Source organism: Plasmodium gonderi, assembly GCF_002157705.1.
Source record: "Plasmodium gonderi DNA, contig: Chr12, whole genome shotgun sequence".
NCBI classification, from domain to species: Eukaryota; Apicomplexa; class Aconoidasida; order Haemosporida; family Plasmodiidae; genus Plasmodium; species Plasmodium gonderi.
In genome coordinates this window covers 159,955-184,440 of record NW_021628937.1, presented here as the reverse complement: position 1 = coordinate 184,440, position 24,486 = coordinate 159,955, and the positions used below count along the sequence as shown (strand labels likewise).

The window sequence follows — 24,486 nt, the reverse complement described above, 5'->3', positions numbered from 1 at the left end:
ATTTATATAGATGTCTAAATTAATAAGGGACACTATTAATTAGTCTATTTTTTTATGAAAAAGCACACGATACTATTTATGCAAGGTATCTTTTTATAAAAAATCATAGGGACGAACGAATAAGTTAATTTTTATTTAAGTGAATTAAATAGTATCTGTACACTTGATATACAAAATATACTTTATTTTATTCTCATTTTGATGTGTACATTATTGAATATACTTTAATAAAATAAATGTCTATAGAAATTTATTTTTATATTTTACTTTACATCCATTTTCATAGGCTTCCTGTAGCATAAATGCGTATTTTTTATAAGAAATAAATTTATATCGTTTTATACAGATATATATATATATATAATACAAGATAGATGACATGAATTTATATAATATATATTCATATATCATTTTTTTTTTTTAAGCATTTTTACCTATTGTGTCTAGTAAAATAAGAATTTAATAAAACACTAACAATATATCAAACAAATGATAAATTTCTGGAAATAATAATATCATAATAAATTTATTTTGAGAACAATTTTATTCTTAAGTACCTTTTATATCTTTTGACATATATTTGTAAAAGTTTTCTTTTCCCATTTTTTTACTTTCCCCAAACGGAACTAAAATTATATTTTCTGTATAACATGAATGGGTGCAATTTTTTAAAATAAAATATATATAGAATATATATTACCCATTATATAAATTATAAAGAATATATAAATGAGCACTTTTATTACTACATTTTAGTTCTAAATATAATTTTTATTATTTATATAGCAATAATGAGTCATATTCATGAACTACTAATTAATATGAAACTGGTATAAATTAAAGATTCACATGATAAATGTGTTATATAGATATGTTCTAGAAATCCTATGTAATACACTTTTAATATTTTAAAAATTTCTTTTTTTTGAATGATTAAAATATTGATTACCTAATCTTAAATAAGGTATTAACTTATTAGACAAGTAAATGAAAGCTCATATCTCGATAATGTAATTATTATAAAAGTATAGACTTATATTTCTTTTACAATAATTAATATTTACGATAAAATAAGTAACGTAATTATTATAGAGTATGTGTGTCTTATATTCGCAATTCCCATGTTGCTTCTTTAATGTGTGCAGACTACAATTGTAGCAGATGAAGTAGCAACTTTTTTGTTTATTATTATAATTTGTATTGTTATGAATTTATTAAAATAATAGAATCCTCAAAATTTGTAATTTATTTATCGCGATATATATTTTGAAATGTGTGAAAAAAGAAAATACACATAAAGGAAAACTTTATTTATTTATGATAAATAGTACAAACAAGAAATGAAATAAAGATATAGAAATAATATATTAATTTTTTATTTTTTTTTACATACTTATTATATATATAAAAATGCAATAAAGCAAGAATTATATATTAAATCCGAGAATAATGGGAATAATCCATGTAATCAGGATAATATGATTTATCCTTAGTGGGATATATTAAAGACAGTTTATCTATATCCTTAGATCATGTGCATTCATTAAATCACTAGAATGACATACGTTTCATAATTGTGGATTAGATAAATTACTCAACATATTATCTGGTAGAGTAATACATTCGAATATTGCAAAATTGATAGGTATAAAATGATGGAATTCATGAATTATCAAAGTATAATATTAAGGAAAATATGAATAGCCTTTAATTGGGAAAACGTCAGTAATCTCGATGAATGCATAGAATTATGATTGAATTTTTTATTATATTATTATAACATATTATTATTACAAGTGGGCTTACATTTTGATTTTAGTAGAATACAGAAACACACATGTTTTAGCTGCCATTAGTGTGTTTCACAAATTTGTATATATATATTTTTAGAAGAAATAATAACTTTTTAAACACGTACTGTTTACGTGACAAATTATAAAATAAACGAACACTTTTAATTTTTTTATATATTTTCTTACATTTTTGGAATCATTAATTAGTCTATCAAAAAAATTGATAGATTTTTAATTTGTCTCATGAAGAGTGTGTGAAATTAAATGATTTTTCGCTTAGTTTTGACATATAGAAATAAATGAAAGCCCTTAAAATTAAACATTTACGTATGATAAAAAAATAATAATTTAAATAATGAAATTTCAGAAATATTGAACAATGAGTGAAGCACAAAAGTATTTATTCTATTTGTACTACTGAAATATGTTCCTAGTGTGTGAGCAATTTCTTATATTTCAAGTTTAAGATGTAGTAATTGATTTTAAAAAATATCACCATAACACATATAGTTATTTTTATATAATACTATTATACCTGAAACATAAAAATGTGCAATTATTTTAATCCGTTAATATTCACAATTTATGAGAAAAATTGGATATATGGAACACAGCTTAAAAGCAAGCAATAGACATTTCAATAATTTTTTTTAAGCAGAATATCAACCAGTGTCATTATGGTAATATTGCAAAAAAAGTAATTAATAAAATATACTATATAATAGCATCAAAAAATATATTTATTCTACATTAATATTTTGTTTTACACAAAACATAAGTATGGGCATAAGCAAATCCAGTGTATAATATATTTTATAGACTATGTCAACAGATTCTTAAGTTAAGAGCAAAATTTTTGTATTTTTAAAGATAAGGAAATTCATTTAGTGTTAGAAACAATGTAATTTATACATTTTTTATAATTAAATAATGTTTTAATGAATTTTTTATAGAGGTGTATTTGTTTATAATGTTATACTATGTAAAAATAAATGTTCATTTTTTTAGGACAAAATAACTATAAAATAAAAAGAACTTTTTTTTATCTTATGTATTTTAAGATGTAGACTGGCACTAATGAAACTCTTGATTTACCTACTATTTTTTAATTTTAGGAAATACTTAAAAATTATAAATATAATTATAAACTTTTTCTGAACTTATTTATTTTTTACATTGCTCATTTACGATTATTTGTCATATAATAGCCTACTATGTTTTAACATAATCGTTACTAAAATTATTTATATAATTTCTGCTGAAGATGGGTAATAAGTTTACTTATGTTGTCAGTAGTGTAGGAAGTCGTAATGCCACAAATTAACACTGTTCAGAAATAATTTTCAATGTCATAAGGCTGTTATTATAGCAAATTAGAAGTTCAATTTTATCATAAATTATCGCAATTATCTATAAATAATATTTATAAAAACGCACAAATTATTTCAGTTAATATTTCTTTACACAAATTAAAAATAACATGTTTTATTTATGACTCAAGAAATTTTATAGAGCACACAGTTATAATTTATTATTTTAAAATTATTACTGCGTTATTTATATTTAGGCTAAGATTTAAATTGCCCCATCTTCCTTCTATTCTTGTGATAATCAAATGTACAATATTCTTTTATCTAAATAGTCAATAATAACGTCAAGGAAAGCATTATTGCCATGCTTGAACACACACACGCTTATAGGTTCTAAATACAAATATAGAAGATTGCATAAAATAAATATATATGGGAGTATATATTTTTCCCTTTTATGTATTAATGCATATAGTTTGAAAAAATTTAGAATTTTATAAATATAAATATGTTGAAGAAAAATAGTTATGGAGCCGATAACTGTGGATGATGTGGTAATCTCATATTTAGATTATTACGTGTGCTACTTTATTTATATTATTAGTATTTTTTGTGAAAAAAAGGAAAACTATATTATATGAAGCATAATTTTTTTAATACCTAGATAATATATATTTTGTGATTATTTTCAGGAAGAAGTTGCAAAAAAGTTAGATCTTGACAAGATCTATGATGATTTCTTTTTAAATAGTGAAAAATCTAAATTCGTCACTGATTGTGACGTATTCGACAATGAAGGTAAAAAAAGTGAAAATGCAAAAAAAATTTGTTCTAAACTCGTTTATTTTTTAGAAGAAATAGCAAAAAATAAAAATCAAGCACAACGTAATGATCAGTGTAATTATTTAACATATTGGTTTTATGGAGAAATAGGGAAAATACACGGCAATCACTCAGAAAATATAAGCGATGTAACTTTTGTTAAAGATCTTATTGATGTTGGAAAAAATGTTTATAAACGAATTCATGGGTTTAATAAGTGCGATTTAATATCTGAAAAAGGCACCAGTTTGGATGAGTGGACAAAGAGGAAGATCTCTTATATTTATTTTAAAAAATACGATGACATTAAAGATGTTGTTTCTAAATCTCATAATAAATGCAACGAGTATTTAAAATATCTTAAAAATGTTAATTCTTTGTATCAAAAGTATTATAAAGCAAATTGTCAGAGATTTTTTTGGTGGCCTTCCCCTAATTACATTAATTGTAATAAGACGCTTAATCCCAATACACTTATAACTATAGTAGAAAAATGTAAAACTGAAGTACCTAGTGATGTCAGATCGTTATGGAGCATTTTTGGTATTCTCAGTCCATCTGGATCGCCTCGAAATAAAGAAGCAGGATCAGGGAAAAGTACCCAGGATGCTGAAACTGCAAAAGTTAAATCAAAAGCACTTGAAAAGGTTGGTGGTGATAAGGCTTCAGCAAAGATAAGAGAATTAACAGGTGCTCCACTTGATAGACGTGTAGAATCTGCATTTGTGGAAGATCAATCATCACCTAGTAGAAATGGAGAATCAGCACCTGTGAAAGTTCAACCACCATCTATAAAGATAGCTGAAGAACCTGCAAATGTGAGTCGACAAGTTCCAATATCACATATCCCCACCGATAATACATATACTACACATGCTACATTCTCTGAAGTCAGCATCAACAGTTTTGATTTGCCTAAAAAAATATATGAAACATTGAAATTTCTAAATTTTCGGAAATCATTTGCATGTGCTACAATAATTGCAGCAGTTATCTTCCTTATATTCTTCTTTAGTGTAAGAAAAATTATACATTAAAACATGGTAGTTTTGTAACAATTTGTACAAATTCTATTTCTTAAATGCATATTTATTAGAAAACCAGGTTTTCATTTTTCACTTACTCTTATATGTTAGTCCTCTCGTTCAGAACGAAGACCCAGTAGTAGGATAAAAAAGGAAAAGAAATACAAGAATGATGTTAATAGTGATTCTGAAGAAATATTATCAGAACACAAGCCCCCAAATCCTCACTATATTCAAGAGAGCAGCTCAATATATTTGTCTTATAATAGTTGACCTAACTATTATTATCAGTACGTACTCTTTGAATATGTTTGAAACCACTTGAGCAGAAAAAACAATCAGGTTTATTTGAGGAATTACTATTATTATTAATAAAAATAAAAAAACAAATATAATGGTTTAATGAGAATATAATTATTGAATACAAATATTTGTAGAAAAAGGTAGAAGATTTATCTAATACATAATACATCTATTTAAATAACTGAAAAATAGGGAAATTGTTCAGATTTTTATATAATTTTAAAATAGTAAAAAGACATGACACATCAGATCAATAGCTAAAAAATAGATATGCAGTAAATAAAAGACATTATTATAATAAGAATGTTTGAAGCCATTGATGTATTTTTATTAAGTATGATTAATGTAAGATTCTTAATAGAATTATAAGATGTTATCATAATTAAAATGTTTAGAAAAAAAAAGGTGTTAACATCTTAATTATGAAATGAAGAAGAATTTACCTTATATATCAAAACATTCTTGTAAAATATTTCTTCAGTTTTAAAAAAATAGTACTTGTTAACATTTACAAATATTTGTATTAAATAAAAAGTTAAATAAAAGAATTTAATGAAAGTAAATATTCCCAGGATTACGAACCGTTTTAATGCAAAGCAATGGATCTTTTTTTTTTTAAATAACGAACTAAATTTTTCAACATTTGGTTTATGCTACATATTTTTTATGTTTATACACATTAATATATTTTTCTTTGAAATTTTTTTTATTTGAGGATAGTTATACAATTTGTTGTTATAAGCGTGTTAAGAACTATGTGAATTGACTTAGCACTTTACAAATACCTTTTAAAAGAAGGGGAAAAAATGTGTGTATAAATTAGTATATCAAACATATGTATGTGTTAATTTATATAAACATGTTTTTGTAATTTATAAATTGAGCTTTAGTGTAATAATTTTTTGTTATAACAATGTTTACCCTTTTAACATGTCTATAAAAGCGATTTATACTTGTAGCACTCATGTAACCAACCAAGGTATATATTATTTTGTGAATTATATATGCTATATGATTTAAAACGAATACATAAATGAATGGCTTTTTTAATTTAAATGTTTGCGTTTCTCCTCAAAATTTGTAGTTTGTAGTATATAGGCTTATCATTTTAAGAACACAAAATTATTTATTTGCATAAAATATTTTTTTAGCAAATAATATATAGAAAAGTTCTTTTCTTTGCTCATAACAATATTGATTTTTTAAAAAAATATGTTACACAAAGTCTGTTTTAATGAAAAATAATTCTTTTGTATTTACATATAGTTTTTATAATTAATGAAAAATATATATGTTAATATTACAAAAACAATATATAAAGCCGCTTTTCAAATAATATACAGATATAATCAATAATTTATTGAAATATATATTTCATATTTAATAAAGTGAGGAATTTTATCTGTAGATCATCAAGTAATGCTCAAAATTTTCCGTAATTTTATTTAATTATGGTTAGAAATTATTCACACACTTTCAAATTAAATATGGTAATAGAAAAGAAAAAGTCATAAATAATAATCCTATTGGGTCTATAAGGAAATTTAATCGAACCCTTGGAAATCCCATATATTTCGTTTTCACAGTGGTTTGTTATTCTTATATAAATTTATTTCTAAAAAACTAAACATATAAGTGGATATTTTTTAATCTAGAGTACGATTATTAAAAAAAACTCATTTCACACTCAAGTATGATATATATAATTTTCATTAAAAAGAAAAATAACACTTCAACTGGATTCTTTTGAAAATGTTACATAGAAGATTTATAAATTAGTGTTTTACCATGCCATACCATGTTGTATAATAGATCATTTCATATATATCATATTATTCATAGTTTATAATTTATATTTAAGAATTCTAATACTATATTTATGTTACAACTATATCAACCCATTAATTATTAATATTAAAAAATAATATTTAAATTGTTCTAAATCATAAGAAACGCATAATTTTACCATGTACACAAAGGATTATAAAAAAATTTTATTGTTTTTGTGTCATTACATGTGTTATAGATTTATTTATAATCCGCGTAATACGATTATTCATTAGAGTAAAATATGCTAAGATAGAATGCATGGTTTAGAATCTAAAGAATGGGTAATTTTTAAAATCTTTTAAATTTCACAAATATTTGAATGTCATATGTGTTATATATATATTAAAATGAACTGAGACGTAATTCCTGCTTTGAAATTTATTATATCGTTGTAATATAAATTTATTATAATTCAATTTCAGGAAGATGAATTAAAAGGATTTCCTTCAAATGAAAAATATAATAATTTGGATAGAGCATTAGAAGGAAATGAACGCAAGAGTGATTGTATAACTTTTGAAGATGAGGATAGCAATATTAAAGAACTGTGTAAAAAGATGGCAAGGAATTTAAGGGAATTGGGGTCAATGCCAATTGGTGAAAATAGGAGAGAGAGATGTTACTATTTGCAGCATTGGTTGTATTATAAAACTAGGAAAATGCTTAGTTTAAATGAATATTCAAATAGGAAAGATTATTTTAAAAATAAACTTAGGCAGGTAGCGAAAAATATCAATGACAAAGAATTAAGACATGCGCCATGTGAATGTGTTTTTTATGGTGAATTTAATCATTGGAAAGAAGAGAAACATATGCATGATTATTTTAAGGACTATGATTATATTCAGTGTAACGATGCTGATAAAGGAATGTGTCAAACATATCTTGATTATGTTACTTACATTAATAAATTGTATGAAAAGTATTATTATGATGAAGAATATGATTGCTGCTTTTACTTGGATGACTGTAAATCATTTTTTAATTGTGATGAAAAATATAAGCCAGAGGATTTGTTAACTGAATTAAAAGTAAAAATTGATCAATTAACTGACGCCAAAATATCAGAGTACCAGGATTCAGGACATATGGGACAAGATGAATATGCTCATTCACTTTCACGAAGTAGCATGATGCAAAGAGATGATGATGTAGGATCTTCCGTAAACACACATGACTTGTTAGATGAGGAAAGTACTACCATTTCTAGCTCCCTAGGAATGACAGATAATTTACTGAACTCAAATAATTTACATCAGTTATTAGTCGCTTCTTCAATAGTGGGAACTATATTATTTTTATATTTTTACTATAGGGTAAGCATAAATTCGTTGTTAGAATATAATTAGTTCATGCTAATATTTGTAATTTATTTATTTTATAATAAAAAAAAATATATTATATATATTTATTATATTTTTTTAAATTGTATATTAGTCCACCTCACAGGCGTCTAGGCCACACAGAAGGGGAATAAAAGGGAAAAAAATTAATATATATCATAATGACGACATTGTATGCGAATTACCGCATCATAGTGTAGAAAACGAGTTATCGGATTCTGAAACTAGTCAATTACATTTACCATATTAACTAACGTGATAGTACTTTTATTTGTTGAACATATAATATAAAATTGCCTATGATGATTATAAGGGGAGAAAAAAACATTATATTTATATATACTATTACGTACAGTATGAAAAAAAAAAAAAAAAATAGACGTATGCACTAAAATTCAACCTATTATTATAAATGTCGTTATGTTTTAAAAAGTGTATAGCATAAAAAATGAAAAAATATTACATTAAAAAAAAATATAGTAATATCACATAATAAAAATGAATCTTCTAGAATACAACACCCATACCAGATCATTGCAATTTGAAACGTTTCCTTTAATTTACTGATATCATTGCTTATGATATATGTTTAATGAAGGATGAGTAATAATTTGTATTAGCTTAACGATTTATAAATTGTAACACAGATATTGAGTATGTTCACATATTTGAAGACACAATACTGAGTACCCCTATATGATGACGGGAATCCCCACACCAAACATAAATAATGTAAAATTTTATAAATTGAAAATTTAATTACATTAATTTATTTATTTTTTTATTTTTAATTTAAAAATATTATTTTAAATACACTGTTTTTTTTAATAATGATAATGTCCAGTTTTTATGTAGTCAGAAAAATGCTTTATGTTGCATGATTTATATAACTGATGCATATATTTATAATGCATGGATAAAAAAATAAAAATGATAGATCCTATATATTTTATTAAATACATTTTTCGATAAAATTTATTATATCGAATGCTTAAGGTATGTGTTCTGTTTTATTTGTATATGATTATAAGAAACCTACATAACTTTGTATATAATATTTATTAATAAAAACAGTAATACTATGAATATAAATTTTTTTGTTTTTATTCTTCAATTTTTAATTAAATTATACAAAACATGATTTTTACATTTATTAATTTTTACCGTTTGCAATTATTGTAAGATCATTTTTGTGTCATATTTTTTTGTATTATATAAATTATACATTTTTTCTTTTAACGATAAAAATTTACATAAAAAGAAGTTCTTATTCTCTTTAAATTATAAATGAAACACAAAAAATAATAAAAATTTAATCATTTCCACTTGTTATTATATATAAAATAGTTCCTTATTATTAATAGAATGAATAATAATAAAATCTATAGAAAAGAAACATATAAAAACACTAATAGATATTATATATATAGAAATTAAAATATTTCCTAAATTTGGTGTACTAAAATTATATTCTTATACGTTTATTATATAGTATAATAAATTAAGCATGGAAATGCATTTTATAAAGAAGAAAAAATTTTAAAAATCAATTCTACGGCTACTTAAATCTGGGAAATTTTATAAATGATGTCTACAAAATAGAGAATGTTTAGAAAATTTGGTCGACAGTTCTTCATTAAAAAAAAGCATGAATTTTTTGCATTGGAAAAGGAAATATAAAATAAAATGAGTGAAATTTGGAAAATTTTAAATTATTAAACACTATTTGAATGATGAATATTAATGCATTAATCTCACATTTAATATGCATGATATTTTTTTTCTCTCTCATAGTAAAAATTAGAAAAACTGTTTGAATGAAATTATCAGTTTTAATTAAAGTAAAATGAAATGACAATATTTGAATATATGTAAGAAAAGCAAGGTAAAAAATAACAAATAAATAAATAATATAAATGGTATGTTCATCTATAAGTTTTATAATGTTGTTATTATGAAACAAATGATATATTACGCACAGAAGTGTACTATAAAATTTTTATAGTGATAAGGTATTAATATATTTTTATATACATAATTATACATTTTAATATTCCCACACAATTATATATTCAGAAAATAAAAATGTTATTTTATTACAAGTTCATATATGTTTCATTAGAATTTTGGGGATATTTACATATATTTCATAAAAAATATCAATACAATAATATTTTGCTTGAAATATATTAGAAGAGAATTATATAGGTATTTTCTTTGCTGGATTAAATGTTGATATAGTGTTTCTATGATATATAATATATTCCTATATTACTAATATGGATAATAAAAGTAAATATATATATTAATCAATTAGGCATATTTATCTAACATCAAATAATAAAAAATTCCTTAAAAAAATTTATATATATAAATTATATATACATTAGAGAAATATAAACTATTATTTTTTTATAGTGTACTGTTCTATTTTTTAATACTGTTATATTTTAATAAATAATAGACAAATTCTTTTTTATAGTTAAGCTAATATACTATGTGCTGTAGAAATAATAAAAGAATATAAGTTGGATTAATATATAAAGCATTTTATTAGATCTAATATATTAAATATGAATAAAAATATATCTTTTAAAAATATAAAAATTTTATAATATAAATATTGTAAAACAATATATAATTATTTTTATATAAAAATTATATTCTTGTACTACACATTATATCCAATATATCTTAGACAATACATATTTACGCAAAATATATATATATAATATAAAAAAAATAGAGAAAAAAATATATTTTCTTCTACGTAAAATAATTATTTATTTTATATTTAACTTAATGTATATATGGTTGAAAAAATAATATAAATTTGAAAAAATACAATGGATATAAGCTATATGATCTTCATGACATAATAGCTATCAATAGATTAAAATATTTAAACCACATTATAAACGATTTATATACATTTTAACATGAATACTATATTCTCAACCCAGAACTTTAATACATAACTAAAAGAGTACAAATAATATTAAAGCATATACTCATAAACATCAACCTAAACTCTGAATCATTAATTTTGGTCTTGAAACCCGTATACTGGAAACTATAAACAAAACCATAAAATCTGTACAACAAATTCTCTGAGAACATATGAGAAGATGACAATAAAATAATCTCAAAAATATATAATTAATTAGAATATCATATATTAATACATGTATTGCATAAATAGATAGGATTGTAATGAATAAATTAATCTAAAAACATTATTTTGTGTAGTTCTTACTTTGTTTACACAAATATTATACTATGACATTTTAGCTATATAAAATATGAATTTACGATATATATAAAATGAGAACTCAGAAGAAATAAGGTTATAATATATACTAATGTAATATATTAAAAGGTATACAAAAGAATAACAAAACTGAGGGTGAATTTCTAATAAAATGGATATTTGTCAAATACAGAAAAAAAAAAAAAATTTGAAATAATAAAACTAATATGAAGTAACATAAAAATATTATTTTGAATTATTTGTATTTACGTTTTTATTTTTCGTAACATTATAAAAATTAAGTGGTTTTTATATATGAAAATTATTTAATTATTTTCTTTATTAAATGAAAGTCTTCACGATAATTGCATAATATTAAAAATATTCAACAAATATGAACCTGTTTTTTATAATTGCTTCGTTTATTTTATGGGTTCATTTTTATTACATTATTAGTTCATCATATAAATAGTTAACTGCAATTACACATAATAGTTACAAGGAATAACATTCAAGGCTTTAATTAAGGTTATCATCTATCATTCACTAAAAAATATTTCACAGTATTTGTTTATTCAAATAGTACATTTTTTATCTACCAAATATTATAAATTCGTGAATAATTACATATATCGTTATATATTTTACACTGTTGAACCATTTATCATATAGGAATATTTAAATATTTACCATTTTGTAATGTGTATTTTATAAAAATATCTTTAGACAAGTTAATATTATTAATATGTTTATTTATATGATCTGATGTGTACAATGTTATATTATTTATGAATTCTTAAAACTATTAAATAGATTAAAAAAAAATTTTAAACTTTATATATGAATAAAAATTTAGTGAATTTATTATCATAATGTTTTTCTTTTTGAATTTTAGAACATTGATTTTAAGATATCTATAATAATTTATGAAGAGGTAAAAGATTATAGTCTTACATATTTATATAATTGTTTTATATTATATGTTATAAGTAATTCTTATTATGTGTATGCATAAGAAATGATGAAATGTTAAAAATTATATTTTATAAACTCATGATTATAATATATCAGAAGACATAAATACATATATATTATGAATTTTTTAAAAACATTTGCATTAATACTTGTAATCCAAATAATATTATTATAGCGTTATACACTTTGGGAATAATTCTATATATGTGAATATAATACATTGTAGTATTAAGTGGTTTTATATAATTATTTTTTCTTTTATTCAAGGTCATCATTAATTTCGAATAAAGAATGTTTTTACGTATTAAAACAATCCTCAAAATATTACATAAGACAACTGCTTTTGATGATTATAATAATATTAATATGACATTATGATGTAATCTAATTTTTCTTATATAAAAATTCCTCACATTTCATGTGTTAAAACGTATTTATATTATACTAAATTAATTTTAATAAATATTATTATTGATAATTATATAATTTTGTAATTCATATAAAATATCATAGAATTATTATTTTAATGTAAAAATATTTGTGATGAGTGTAAAGAAGACAAAACAAATTTATAATAAACATACTTATTTTATACGTAATACTATTATATTATATAAAAACATATTCTCTTTTAATATTACAGGGATATATATATTTTTTAATATAAATGTTTAAAAAATAAAAGCTTCAGTATATACAAGAATATTTCTAGCATATTATTAATTAAATAAATAATATTCTGATATTTTAAATATGAGAATACAAATGCACTATTTTTCCTTAGGGTCATTGTATAGAAAGTTTATATTAAGAAAATAATGTTTATATCTATATTTAAACACGTATTTTATCGATTATATATATATAGATATTAAGAAAAAAAAATACATAAAATTTAAAAATAATAATTTATATGACAAAATACATGAATAGAAAAATAATGAATATTTTTTTAATTAAAAATTTCTGAAGATATTAAAAAAATGAAAAAGTATATGTACTCAATATGCACATATATTAAAATGTGATAACAGAGCATTATTTATACAATTCACATGCGCACATTTTCATAAATTATTTTATGTGAAATATTGTACACGTGAAACTGTTATAATTTTCGTAATATAAGTAATGATCTGATTACATCTAACATCAAATAGAATAAGAGTTCTGTGAATTTTTTTTGATATTCTACACAAAAAAAAAAATATTCAAAATATTAATAATGGTTAATAATAAAATGATTAATATATAACTCTTCGTCATTATTAATTATTATTTTAATTATGAACATGTGAATATTTTTGTATATATACATGCCCTTATATATTCATTAAAGCATATATAATTTAAAGGATATATGATATATTTGTTTCATGCTTTTTTAGCGATATTATAAAATCAATATATTATCATTTTTCGTTAGAGAAGAAATAAAAATACTATGCAAAAAATTTCATTTCAACATTGAGGTTATGTAGACTATATAATTTTCTAATATACGTTATTTACTGTATGTAATTTTTAATATATATATTCAGTCGTTCTTTATATGATTAAATTCAATAAATATTTTTAATTAAAATAAAATGAACGCTCCTTATAAAATGGATATTCTAATTGACATTATAAAATACTCAATCTTTTGCGTATATAATATATATATATATATACTTTCTAAAATCTAGAAATAGCATATATTAGATCAAATATAGTTTATATGTTATGTACTAATAGAAATTACGAATAATGTATTTCTTTGATTATCCATTCATAATATTAACATACACATATAATTAAATAAAAAGATATAAAACATTATATTTATATATATTTTTTCCTTCACATGATAATAGTAAAATACTTTTCTAAGAAAAGAAAAAATGAATTATTGTATATTTTGAATGATAGACACAATAATTCCCTCGTTCATTTAAATATTATTAATATTTACATGATTTATATATTTATTAGTTTTTAAATTTCTTTAATGTACCTTTTATCTAAAGCACATTTAGTGAATAAATCACATAGTATATATTATATACATGGACAAAGTATATATATTATAAATAAAAATTTATATTTAATTAATTGTTATTTATTCATAAATATAAATCTGATTATTTTAGATTTATTGTTATAAATGTATAAAACTAAATATATATTATTTATAACGTGAAATATTTAGTTTACATATATTTTATATATATAATATATGTTATAATTATTATAATAAGAGGACAATAAAATAACAGTATATAATAATGTGATCATTTTATATATCTTTTATGATAATTAATTTTGAATTTAATTGAATATCCTAAAAGAGATTAATAGAACATCATTAATAGAATAAATGTATAGTTGTATTTCACTTTTAATTATAATTAGGGGATAACATATTTATTTTTTATTACTATTATAATAAACTATATTAATATTATAATATATTTATTATAACTTACTGTTATTCAAATTACATATTGTTAGAACTTTTATAAATAATTAAAAAAAGATAATAAATAAATTCTTCATGATGGAAAAAAGAGAGTTCAATATTTTTCTTATATTTTTTACATTTATAATTATGCTATGCATAAATCATTATAGAAATAATGTGGTAATACATTAATTAATTATATATATATGTTTTTTTTATAATTATTCTATTTAGCAAATAATTATATCACATTCTAATGTTTTTTACTTTATTAAATAATAATATATACATAGTTTTTACAGCCTTCAGTTAGTAAAAATTTGGAAAACACATTTAAATTGGGCGATATAAGTGGAATACAAACTGACAGAATATTGGCAAAGCATGAAGTTAAGAAAAACACGAAACATTGCAAATTGAGGGAACAAAAATTTGCTAATGGAAAAAATATGAGAACAAAAAATGAAGAAGACAAAACACAAACATATAAAAATACAAAAAAAGAGGTATTAAGTGAATTGGATACTTATATGCGAAGTTATGTATCTAGATACGAAAAAAGGAAAGGATTAGAGAATCTGGATTGTTTTTGTGAAAAAAAAGTATTTGATATAATTGATAAAATTGATAAAGCAAGAAAAAGTAATAATAAGAAATTAAAAAAAAAATTACATTTGAAATACAGATTTTGTTTTGTTACCACATGTCTAATTCCATTTCTTGGATTAATTTTTCCCATTTTAGATAATATTAAGTTTAACACTACGACTAGTGGAAGTACAGGTTCATGTAAATCTATATTGTGTGCAGCAGGAATATCTGTGCCAGTTTATTATATTTACATTATATTCTTTCTAATTTTAGCATATATAATACTGGCATTCATTATTTATATAATGATAAAATATGCAAAATATGAAAAATTAAAAGGGAAGCAATGTAAAACGTTTTTTAATTACTATTTCGGATAGGCATATATGTGCTTAATAAATGATAATACGAATACATATGGCCTTATATATTTTAAAATTAACTTAACACTTCTTAATTTATTATAAATATTCCTTAAGAATATCCTTTATATATATATTGAAATTTTATAAAATTGTATTTCTATCTAATTATTTGATGCTTTGATTTACCCTGAAATTATTTGTTCAGTGTATTTTAGAATCATCTGTTAAAATTTTATTACATACATTATTATAATTTTATTTATATATTTTCATTATGTGTGTATGCTGAACAATGTATCCATTTGTGCTTATTAGAGAGAACAATATAAAAATATGTTCAACTATTTTTAATTATTCATGATTTTTCCTGTATATAAAAGTGTGTCTAAGCATAATGCATATACAGCTAATACAATATATTTATAATTATTGAGTTTCATATAATATAGCCTTATAAAAATATGTATATACATTTAACTATTTATACCTTACTTTTTGATTGTGTACGTGAGTAAGTATACAAATATTTTAGGAGTTATCAATTTCAGTGCGTTTTAGTTTAAAAAAAACAAATTATCTTATATTTTTATCTATAAATATGTATAACTTAATGTAAGTTTTTTTTCTGTACATAATAATAAAATGTTGCATAGTTCTCTAATTAAGCTTGTTTGATTTTTCATAATTACATATATATGTACATTTGAAGAGAATGTTATATATTCAAACATGATCTACATACTATGGCATGATTAATTATGGATTCAAATTTTCTTATTACAATAGGTTCATATAGAGTTACATTAATGTATACGTAAGTTCATATTTCGTTAATTAATTCAATGTAATGCACTTGAATATATATTATTAAAGAGTTTATATGTTATTCGTGTCTATATATTTAATTTATTGTATAAAAAAATATTTCGAATTTATTTTATAAAGGATGGAACTGTATGATACATATTATGTATAAATAATACATTATAATTAATTTTAGAAGTTTTATTACGTAAGTCCTTAGTACTAAAATATACAGATACATTTTTCTTACATAGCGTATTTACTTCCATGTATGACTTATCATATAATAAACACATGTGTTTACACATTTTTTGTATATATTTTTTATGTCTATTGAGCAAAACTATGTTCTACATCATAAGGCTTGTTCTCTATTTATTCTTTTGACGAATGAGAATTAAAGCTTATTCAATTATTTGTATTATATATTTCATAATACATTTATTCATTTTTAATTATTCTGGTATATATTCATGAAATAATTCAATTTAATTAATATTAACTAAAAAATCTGAAAAAAAATATAAAGGTACATAAATATGCAATAGAAATGTTCTGAAAAATACTTACTAATATTTCTATAATAATATCAGAAGTTACGAAATAAAAAAATATTTATCTTGCTCATAATAAAAGTAACAAATTATAGTAACTAATACATTAAAAAAAAATGTAGTTAGATTGGCACAAAAATTAAATCTTTTCAAATGCAATGCAAAATAATGTGGATTTTATTTCATTTTATATTTAATGTAATATTTTTATAGATTTTTTTTCTTATATTCTATCTCAACATAAAATCTGTATTTCATACTTTTATGACATGTTCTTTAATGATACATATATATATAAAATTTCAGGGAACTTCTATTTAATATTTTTGCTTCGCTCATAAAATATTTTCTTAAAGAATTATATATATACAAAGGTTTTACATATATTCATTATCTTTTTCATATTAGAATATATGTTATAATTATATATTAATTATTCTTCCGAAATACAAAAATCTTAGATGTCATTTTTGTATAATATTAAATTATTTCGATTCATTATTTTAGTAATGTCTTTATATATATATTTACACATATAATTAAAAGTAGGTACAAGATGTGGTTTTATATTGTACATGAATTTAAATGTAATATATAATACATTATTTTTTCAAATAACTTTCTATTATCTTATTCAAAGTACTTATGTGATGAATTAGGTTTTTAACGCTTGTATTTATATAAGACTAAAATATGCAGGTTACAGTGATTAGTGTATCACAGTGAAATTTATTACATAAACGTAAATATTTCGATCAAAAAATACTTCATTTTAATATATTCTTGAAGAACATATATTTAGCTAAATATAGTGAATGTTTTATGTATTATATCAATAATTATATATTCTAGGATAACGTGCTTTTTATTTTTTTATTTCCGTGAACTCTTTTATATATTGTTCCAGTAAAATAGTATGTAAAATGTGTTATAACATATGGAAACAATAATTATTAAATATTAAATTTTCTACAAACTATACTGTGCTTTATATCAATAATATTTACTTCTTATACGTATAACTCATGTTTACTGCGTGATTGTCCTGAATAACTATCCATTATACAAATATAATTACTAGAAACATGTTATTCTTAGCGTTTTATTATTCATTCTACATTTTTGTTATAAATATTACGTGCTCATTAGATTCAGGTGAATTTTGTACACATCAATACAATAAATTTTTTTTTTTTTATGCCCTTCATTGTATAAAGGTAGAGTAGTATATACCCTGATAATTTGAATTGGTTATGCTATACATATATACTCAATATATTTACGCTCTAAATTTTATATAATTCATTTTTAATTTTATTCAAATTTTATCCCACTTTGCAGCAGTGATATTTGCAATATTTATCAACGTATTTTTTACATGATAATTATATGCACATTTCATATACTGTATATAAAGGTAGTCTCATAATGTATACAGGAAAAAAAAACATTTAATATATGGAAAGTTGAATAAAAATTGATCCATATTGTTTGATACCTACAGAAACACACTAATTTATTCCATATTTTACTATATTCTTCATGTTATATAAAGGATTCATACATAATTCTTCGTTTAAGACGCTTAAATATAAAATTCAAAAATAAAATAATAATATACATAACAATTTTTTATATATAAAATATTTTGTAACAATATATTTTATCACAAAGTGAAAAATATTTGTATTAAGCATTTTTTTTTCTGTATATACAATTAAATTCATATTAAAACAAATTAACATAAAACGGTCTCATGAAAATTCATTCAATATACATATAAAATAATATATTTTAATTATAAGAAAAATAATTATTTATATTATATGATATTATTTTATGTATTATATGTTTAATAATAAATCTGATCTTGATTAATACAATATATATTAGTTCCATAAAAAATAGTATAAATCTATTTTGCAAAACAATGCTGTCCATAAATGTAATTGTATTTTATAATTATTTTGAAATATATAATATATTGAAATAATATATCCTGAATGACTAAATAATTATACAACTATTATTCCAAAAAATTATATGATGAGAATAAGAGGAACTTGTGAGAATGATGTATTCATAAAGATTAAATAAACATATATTAAATTAATATTACAAGTATACTGCAATTTTCATTATGCAACATAATCTACTAACCCATTCTCTATTTGAATAAAAAATACAAGGGTAATAAGAAACAGAATTTGTAAAAAAGTGCATTCATTCTATAAAGTTCACAAATAGCAGTACAACCATCACATGTATACGCGTTTTATATATATACATTAATTTATATATTGGAAAAAATAGTTGAATTTATAATGAAAATTATATAATATTATATTCTATAGTGTAAAAATGACAGGAAAAAAAAAATAAGTATAAAATATATAAAAAATAATTATGCAGAAGAAACAATAAAAATTAAAGTATATTATGAATATTTTACATCTATTTTGTGACAATAACATTAATGAAAATATTTAATAAAACAAATAATAAATAAATATAATGTGAAATTAATCTAATAGAGAAATATATAAATAAAAATTTAATATATTATCAAGAAAATATTATTTTAATTGTATCACATAGATATTACATTAATAAAAATATATATAATTGCAAGAACTATAATTAATATATATAAATATTGAATAATAACAAAATATAATAATAAATCTATGAAAAGACATTGCATTTAATAAAAAAAACAAAACATTAAGAATTAAATATTATAATATATTTTAATAAATCAATATGATATATTTTAAATAAATATTATGATATATTTTAAATAAAATATTTAATAAAATTAAATATAATATATATGTATCATTACATATATAAATTCTATCATAATTGATTAAATCTTTTATAAAACAAAAAGATATCTATGCATTATATCATGAAAATTAATATAACAGTAGCCATAATAAATTACAAAAAGTTTCAGAAAAAATTCATTATAATATATAAATATATAGAACATATGAAAAAAATAATAGACCAAAAAAGACAAAAAATGATCTCTAAATAAAAAACAATAAATATAAAAATTAAATATGAAACAATTTACACTAATCTTAACACCTAAATCCTCAATGTAGCTGCATTTAAATATGTAACACTTATTTAAACTGTAGATAAATCAAATAAGATTATAAACTTTCAATGTCATCACATAAAAGAAGTAAAATTGATAAATTTAATAATAAAGTTTATTTATGAATTCTGTATCATTAGTACATTATTTTATAATATTTTTATATTTATATAAATGATTATTCTTTTTACAACAAACATTTATCTTTACATTTATTACATTACATTTTAACATTAATTTTTAAAGATAAAAATATATAACTTATATATTTTTAAAATCATTATACTTAGTTCTTACATTCTTTGTCGTGAAATATTATTAATTTTCTTTATATATAGTATTAGAGGTTATAGACACGTAATATACGCCATAATAATTTTTCTTTTGAGTTTTTCCAAGTTTAATTTATAATTATTAATTATAGTAAATGATATAACTATAAAAATACACAATTTTTTATTATTAAATATATGATTAAAAATTAAGTTAAAATATATGGGATTCATTAAGAATCGACATATATCATATCCAGTCATACATAAAATCAGACTTATATCATGTTATATGTATTTTTTCGTATGATAATGATTTTATATTCGTTAAAAAATAAACATATTCTAGAGGTCATTATGAGCACTATTCTACATAAATGTACAATAATTAATTTTATTATATTTTTTTACTGAAAAATTCATACATTCTAGAATATTATGTTAATATGTGGAATGAATATTTTATTAATTTTATAACCATTCAATTTATGCGGCTTAAATGTTTTATATCAATGTAAAATCGAATAATTAATTTCTAATTACGTAAAATGATTAAATAAATCTTATGTAAAAATAATTATTGCAAAATTTTTTAAAAATTAAATGAATTTGTTCCATAACTACTGTATATTATTTTTGATAAATTGGGAAAAAGCATAGTCCAATATGACTTACAACAAATGTAACTCATTTGCAAATATATAAAACATCTTTTAAAATAATATTAGTAATAATTAAAACAGAATACTATATATTATAGAATAACGCATTAGGATAAAAATAAATATATTAATGGTAATCTAAAATTCAAAATGATTGATATATTCTATAAATATATTATTATATAAACACATAGTTCAAAAATAAATATATTATATATAGTAAAAATATAATGAATAACAAAGCTTTATTTTTGTATTCTTCATATTTAGATATTATATTAAATATACTACTTTTAAATAACTATTTGTGGAACAAAATGTAATGGAAATATTATATATACAAGATGAATACATAAAACATATATACATAATATAATATGAAATTAAATATTATAATAAAAGGTTATTCATAGATATAAAGATTCATATACTACCTGCTCCTTAGTTGTAGTATTTATAAATCTTTAATATGTAGGAATAATAATAAATATATCTAACCTTCACTCATATATATGTCAGAATATAAATGCAATAAAATCCAAATTATAATAACTGATAAATAATAAAAAGGTCAATGTATTAAACAGAACAAATAAAGACCATAAGAAAAGTTTAATAATTATAATCTAAAAACTAAATATTGCTCATATACTTTGAATATATAAAACATAAACATTAAATGCCAAAATATAAAAATAAAACATGATGAACGAAACTATAACACTGTCATCATTATATATTAAAAATTTAGTCAGATGAGGAACTAAAATCCTAAAAATTTATTCGTATAAAGCATCATATTTGCATTATTATTTTTTTCGAGCATGAGTGAAAATTCAACATACATTAATATTTTTAGATTAAATAATTACAAATTAATTTTAATAATTAAATGAAACTTAGAGTAAAATTTCATTATATATATTAAATTAAAAGAATTTTATGATTAAATCTGAGTAAAAGAATTACGATCCCCCTATTATTATAGCGATTAGAATATACAAAATATAAAATTATAATATATCTATTAAAATTATTAATATCTTTATGTTTTTAATTTTTATAGTAATATATATCTTACTAAGAATTATATATAGTGAATTATTTAACAAAATAAATATATATTTTTTTTTATTTGAACCTTACATTTCATTAGTAAAATATTTTTAATAAGAAAATTACATAGTTTATTAATTACATTTATATACAGATTCATTCCATATATAATAAAATAATAATAAACTTTTATTTAGGTTTGTATTAAATTTTATATAATATATATTCCTATGGAATAAGCACGGGTTTGTAGTATGTCTAACTTGTTTTTTTAACTTGTAATATTTTTTTTTTATATGATATGATTTTATAATAGTATAAATGCATTTGACATTTTCATTATTAAATACATAAAAAATGGTAAAAGAATTACCTTTTAATTATTAATGTATTTCAATGTTTTATAATTATCATAATATTTCCTATTATATATTTTTGTTATATATAATCTCTAATAAATAATTTCTATTAAATAACCAGGGATCTGATGATATTAATGAATTCCCAAGTGATCTCATAGAAGAATTATTTATGAAAATTAATGTAAGTCAGTTAAAATCAATAATCAATGCTTCTCCTATGGAAGACTCTGTCGTTGAAAGTAGTATACAGGATATCAATCCATATGTTAGGCTTACATATAGTACATTAAGGAATAAATATACTGATGATGTTATGAGGGAGAGATGTTGTAATGCTATAAATTTTTACTTGAATTTATTGATTGAAGCTGTTAATTTATCGAAAATATTTGTAGAAAAAAAGAGTGCTAAGATAGAAACCTTCATTGAGGAATACTGGAACGGAAAAATTAATATTGATAATTATACATGCGAAAGAAAAAAGGATATCTATAAATCTATTGTAAATTGTTTATTACAAAAATTACAAGGTGATGATTATAATCAATATAAATCACAGATTAACATAGATGACGAGGCCCGTAAAATAATATGGCACAAAATAATTCAGGCGGAAAAAAACTGTATGAAAATAATAATATAATAATTACTAATTGTTTCATAATTGAAATAATCATTCATCATATTTTAAATCAGAATTTTACTTCTTTGTTTTATACAGGTACAGTAAATCCCTCAAATAGTAGCTCACATATTCCTATTCAAGTGTTGGTTGATCATAATAAGGAAGATATTTTAGCGGTCTCTGATACATCATCAGGTAGGTTCCCTACAGTAAGATGTTAATGTAGAGTGCATATGTTATAGAGAACTATGGCATACACAAGACACATTTTCAGTTAAAACATTTCTGATCGTAGGTATTATCATTTTTGGTACCATTATAATGAATTTTGTATTATACAAAGTAATAAAAATTTTTTTAAAGGAATATAAATAATGCAATATGTATTATAATTTTTGTAAATATAAAAATGAATGCTACTTAATAAATTTATTTAAAATAATTATTATGATTATATTATTCTATTAGATAACTCCACTTGGAACACAGACGCGGTTTAAAATAAAAATGATGGAATTTTTACAAAAAAAAATTAGAAAGAATGAAATAACTGCATTATCATATAAAGTAGATAACGAGCTCTATAATATAGAATATAGTTCATACCTTAATGATTATGATAATAACATTTCAGTGGTAGAAATTTAAATAAAACAAGAATAATATAACTATTTATTTTAAGTATAATTATGGACTCCAATGAATAAAAATAGAGCTACGTGTATAATATAAGGATTTCAGTAATAAATTTTAATTATAAAAGAATTTACTATATTCATTATATTTCAGAAAATTACGTGAATGTGTTATTATAAATATTATATAATCTGATGTATATCTATTAAGATAAATAATGATCGTACAAGAATAAAGAAAAATGTATTATGAAAAATATAAGCACATATGTAAAATACATTCAAGAGAGTGTTTTTATACTTAAAAAGATATATATATAATATTGTTTAAAGATTTTACTAGTTATGTATTAAGCA

General features: G+C 20.5%; 4 protein-coding genes across 4 annotated transcripts; all 4 read left to right on the top strand.

Moving 5' to 3' along the window:
• Positions 1-3,630: 3,630 nt before the first annotated feature.
• Positions 3,631-5,223, top strand: PGO_120230 (variable surface protein; the record flags this gene model as incomplete). Its single annotated transcript, XM_028688819.1, has 3 exons — positions 3,631-3,657; positions 3,796-4,941; positions 5,062-5,223. The coding sequence occupies 3 exons, from the start codon at positions 3,631-3,633 to the stop codon at positions 5,221-5,223; spliced, it is 1,335 nt and encodes a 444-aa protein (XP_028544620.1).
• Positions 5,224-7,337: 2,114 nt separating this feature from the next.
• Positions 7,338-8,676, top strand: PGO_120220 (variable surface protein; the record flags this gene model as incomplete). Its single annotated transcript, XM_028688818.1, has 3 exons — positions 7,338-7,364; positions 7,506-8,399; positions 8,521-8,676. 3 exons carry the CDS (start codon positions 7,338-7,340, stop codon positions 8,674-8,676), a joined length of 1,077 nt encoding a protein of 358 aa, XP_028544619.1.
• A 6,565-nt stretch (positions 8,677-15,241) lies between these two features.
• Positions 15,242-16,379, top strand: PGO_120210 (variable surface protein; the record flags this gene model as incomplete). The annotated part of the gene is made up of 3 exons (XM_028688817.1): positions 15,242-15,274; positions 15,388-15,921; positions 16,266-16,379. 3 exons carry the CDS (start codon positions 15,242-15,244, stop codon positions 16,377-16,379), a joined length of 681 nt encoding a protein of 226 aa, XP_028544618.1.
• Positions 16,380-23,038: 6,659 nt separating this feature from the next.
• On the top strand, positions 23,039-23,512 carry PGO_120200 (hypothetical protein; the record flags this gene model as incomplete). The annotated part of the gene is made up of 1 exon (XM_028688816.1): positions 23,039-23,512. The coding sequence occupies one exon, from the start codon at positions 23,039-23,041 to the stop codon at positions 23,510-23,512; it is 474 nt and encodes a 157-aa protein (XP_028544617.1).
• Positions 23,513-24,486: the final 974 nt, after the last annotated feature.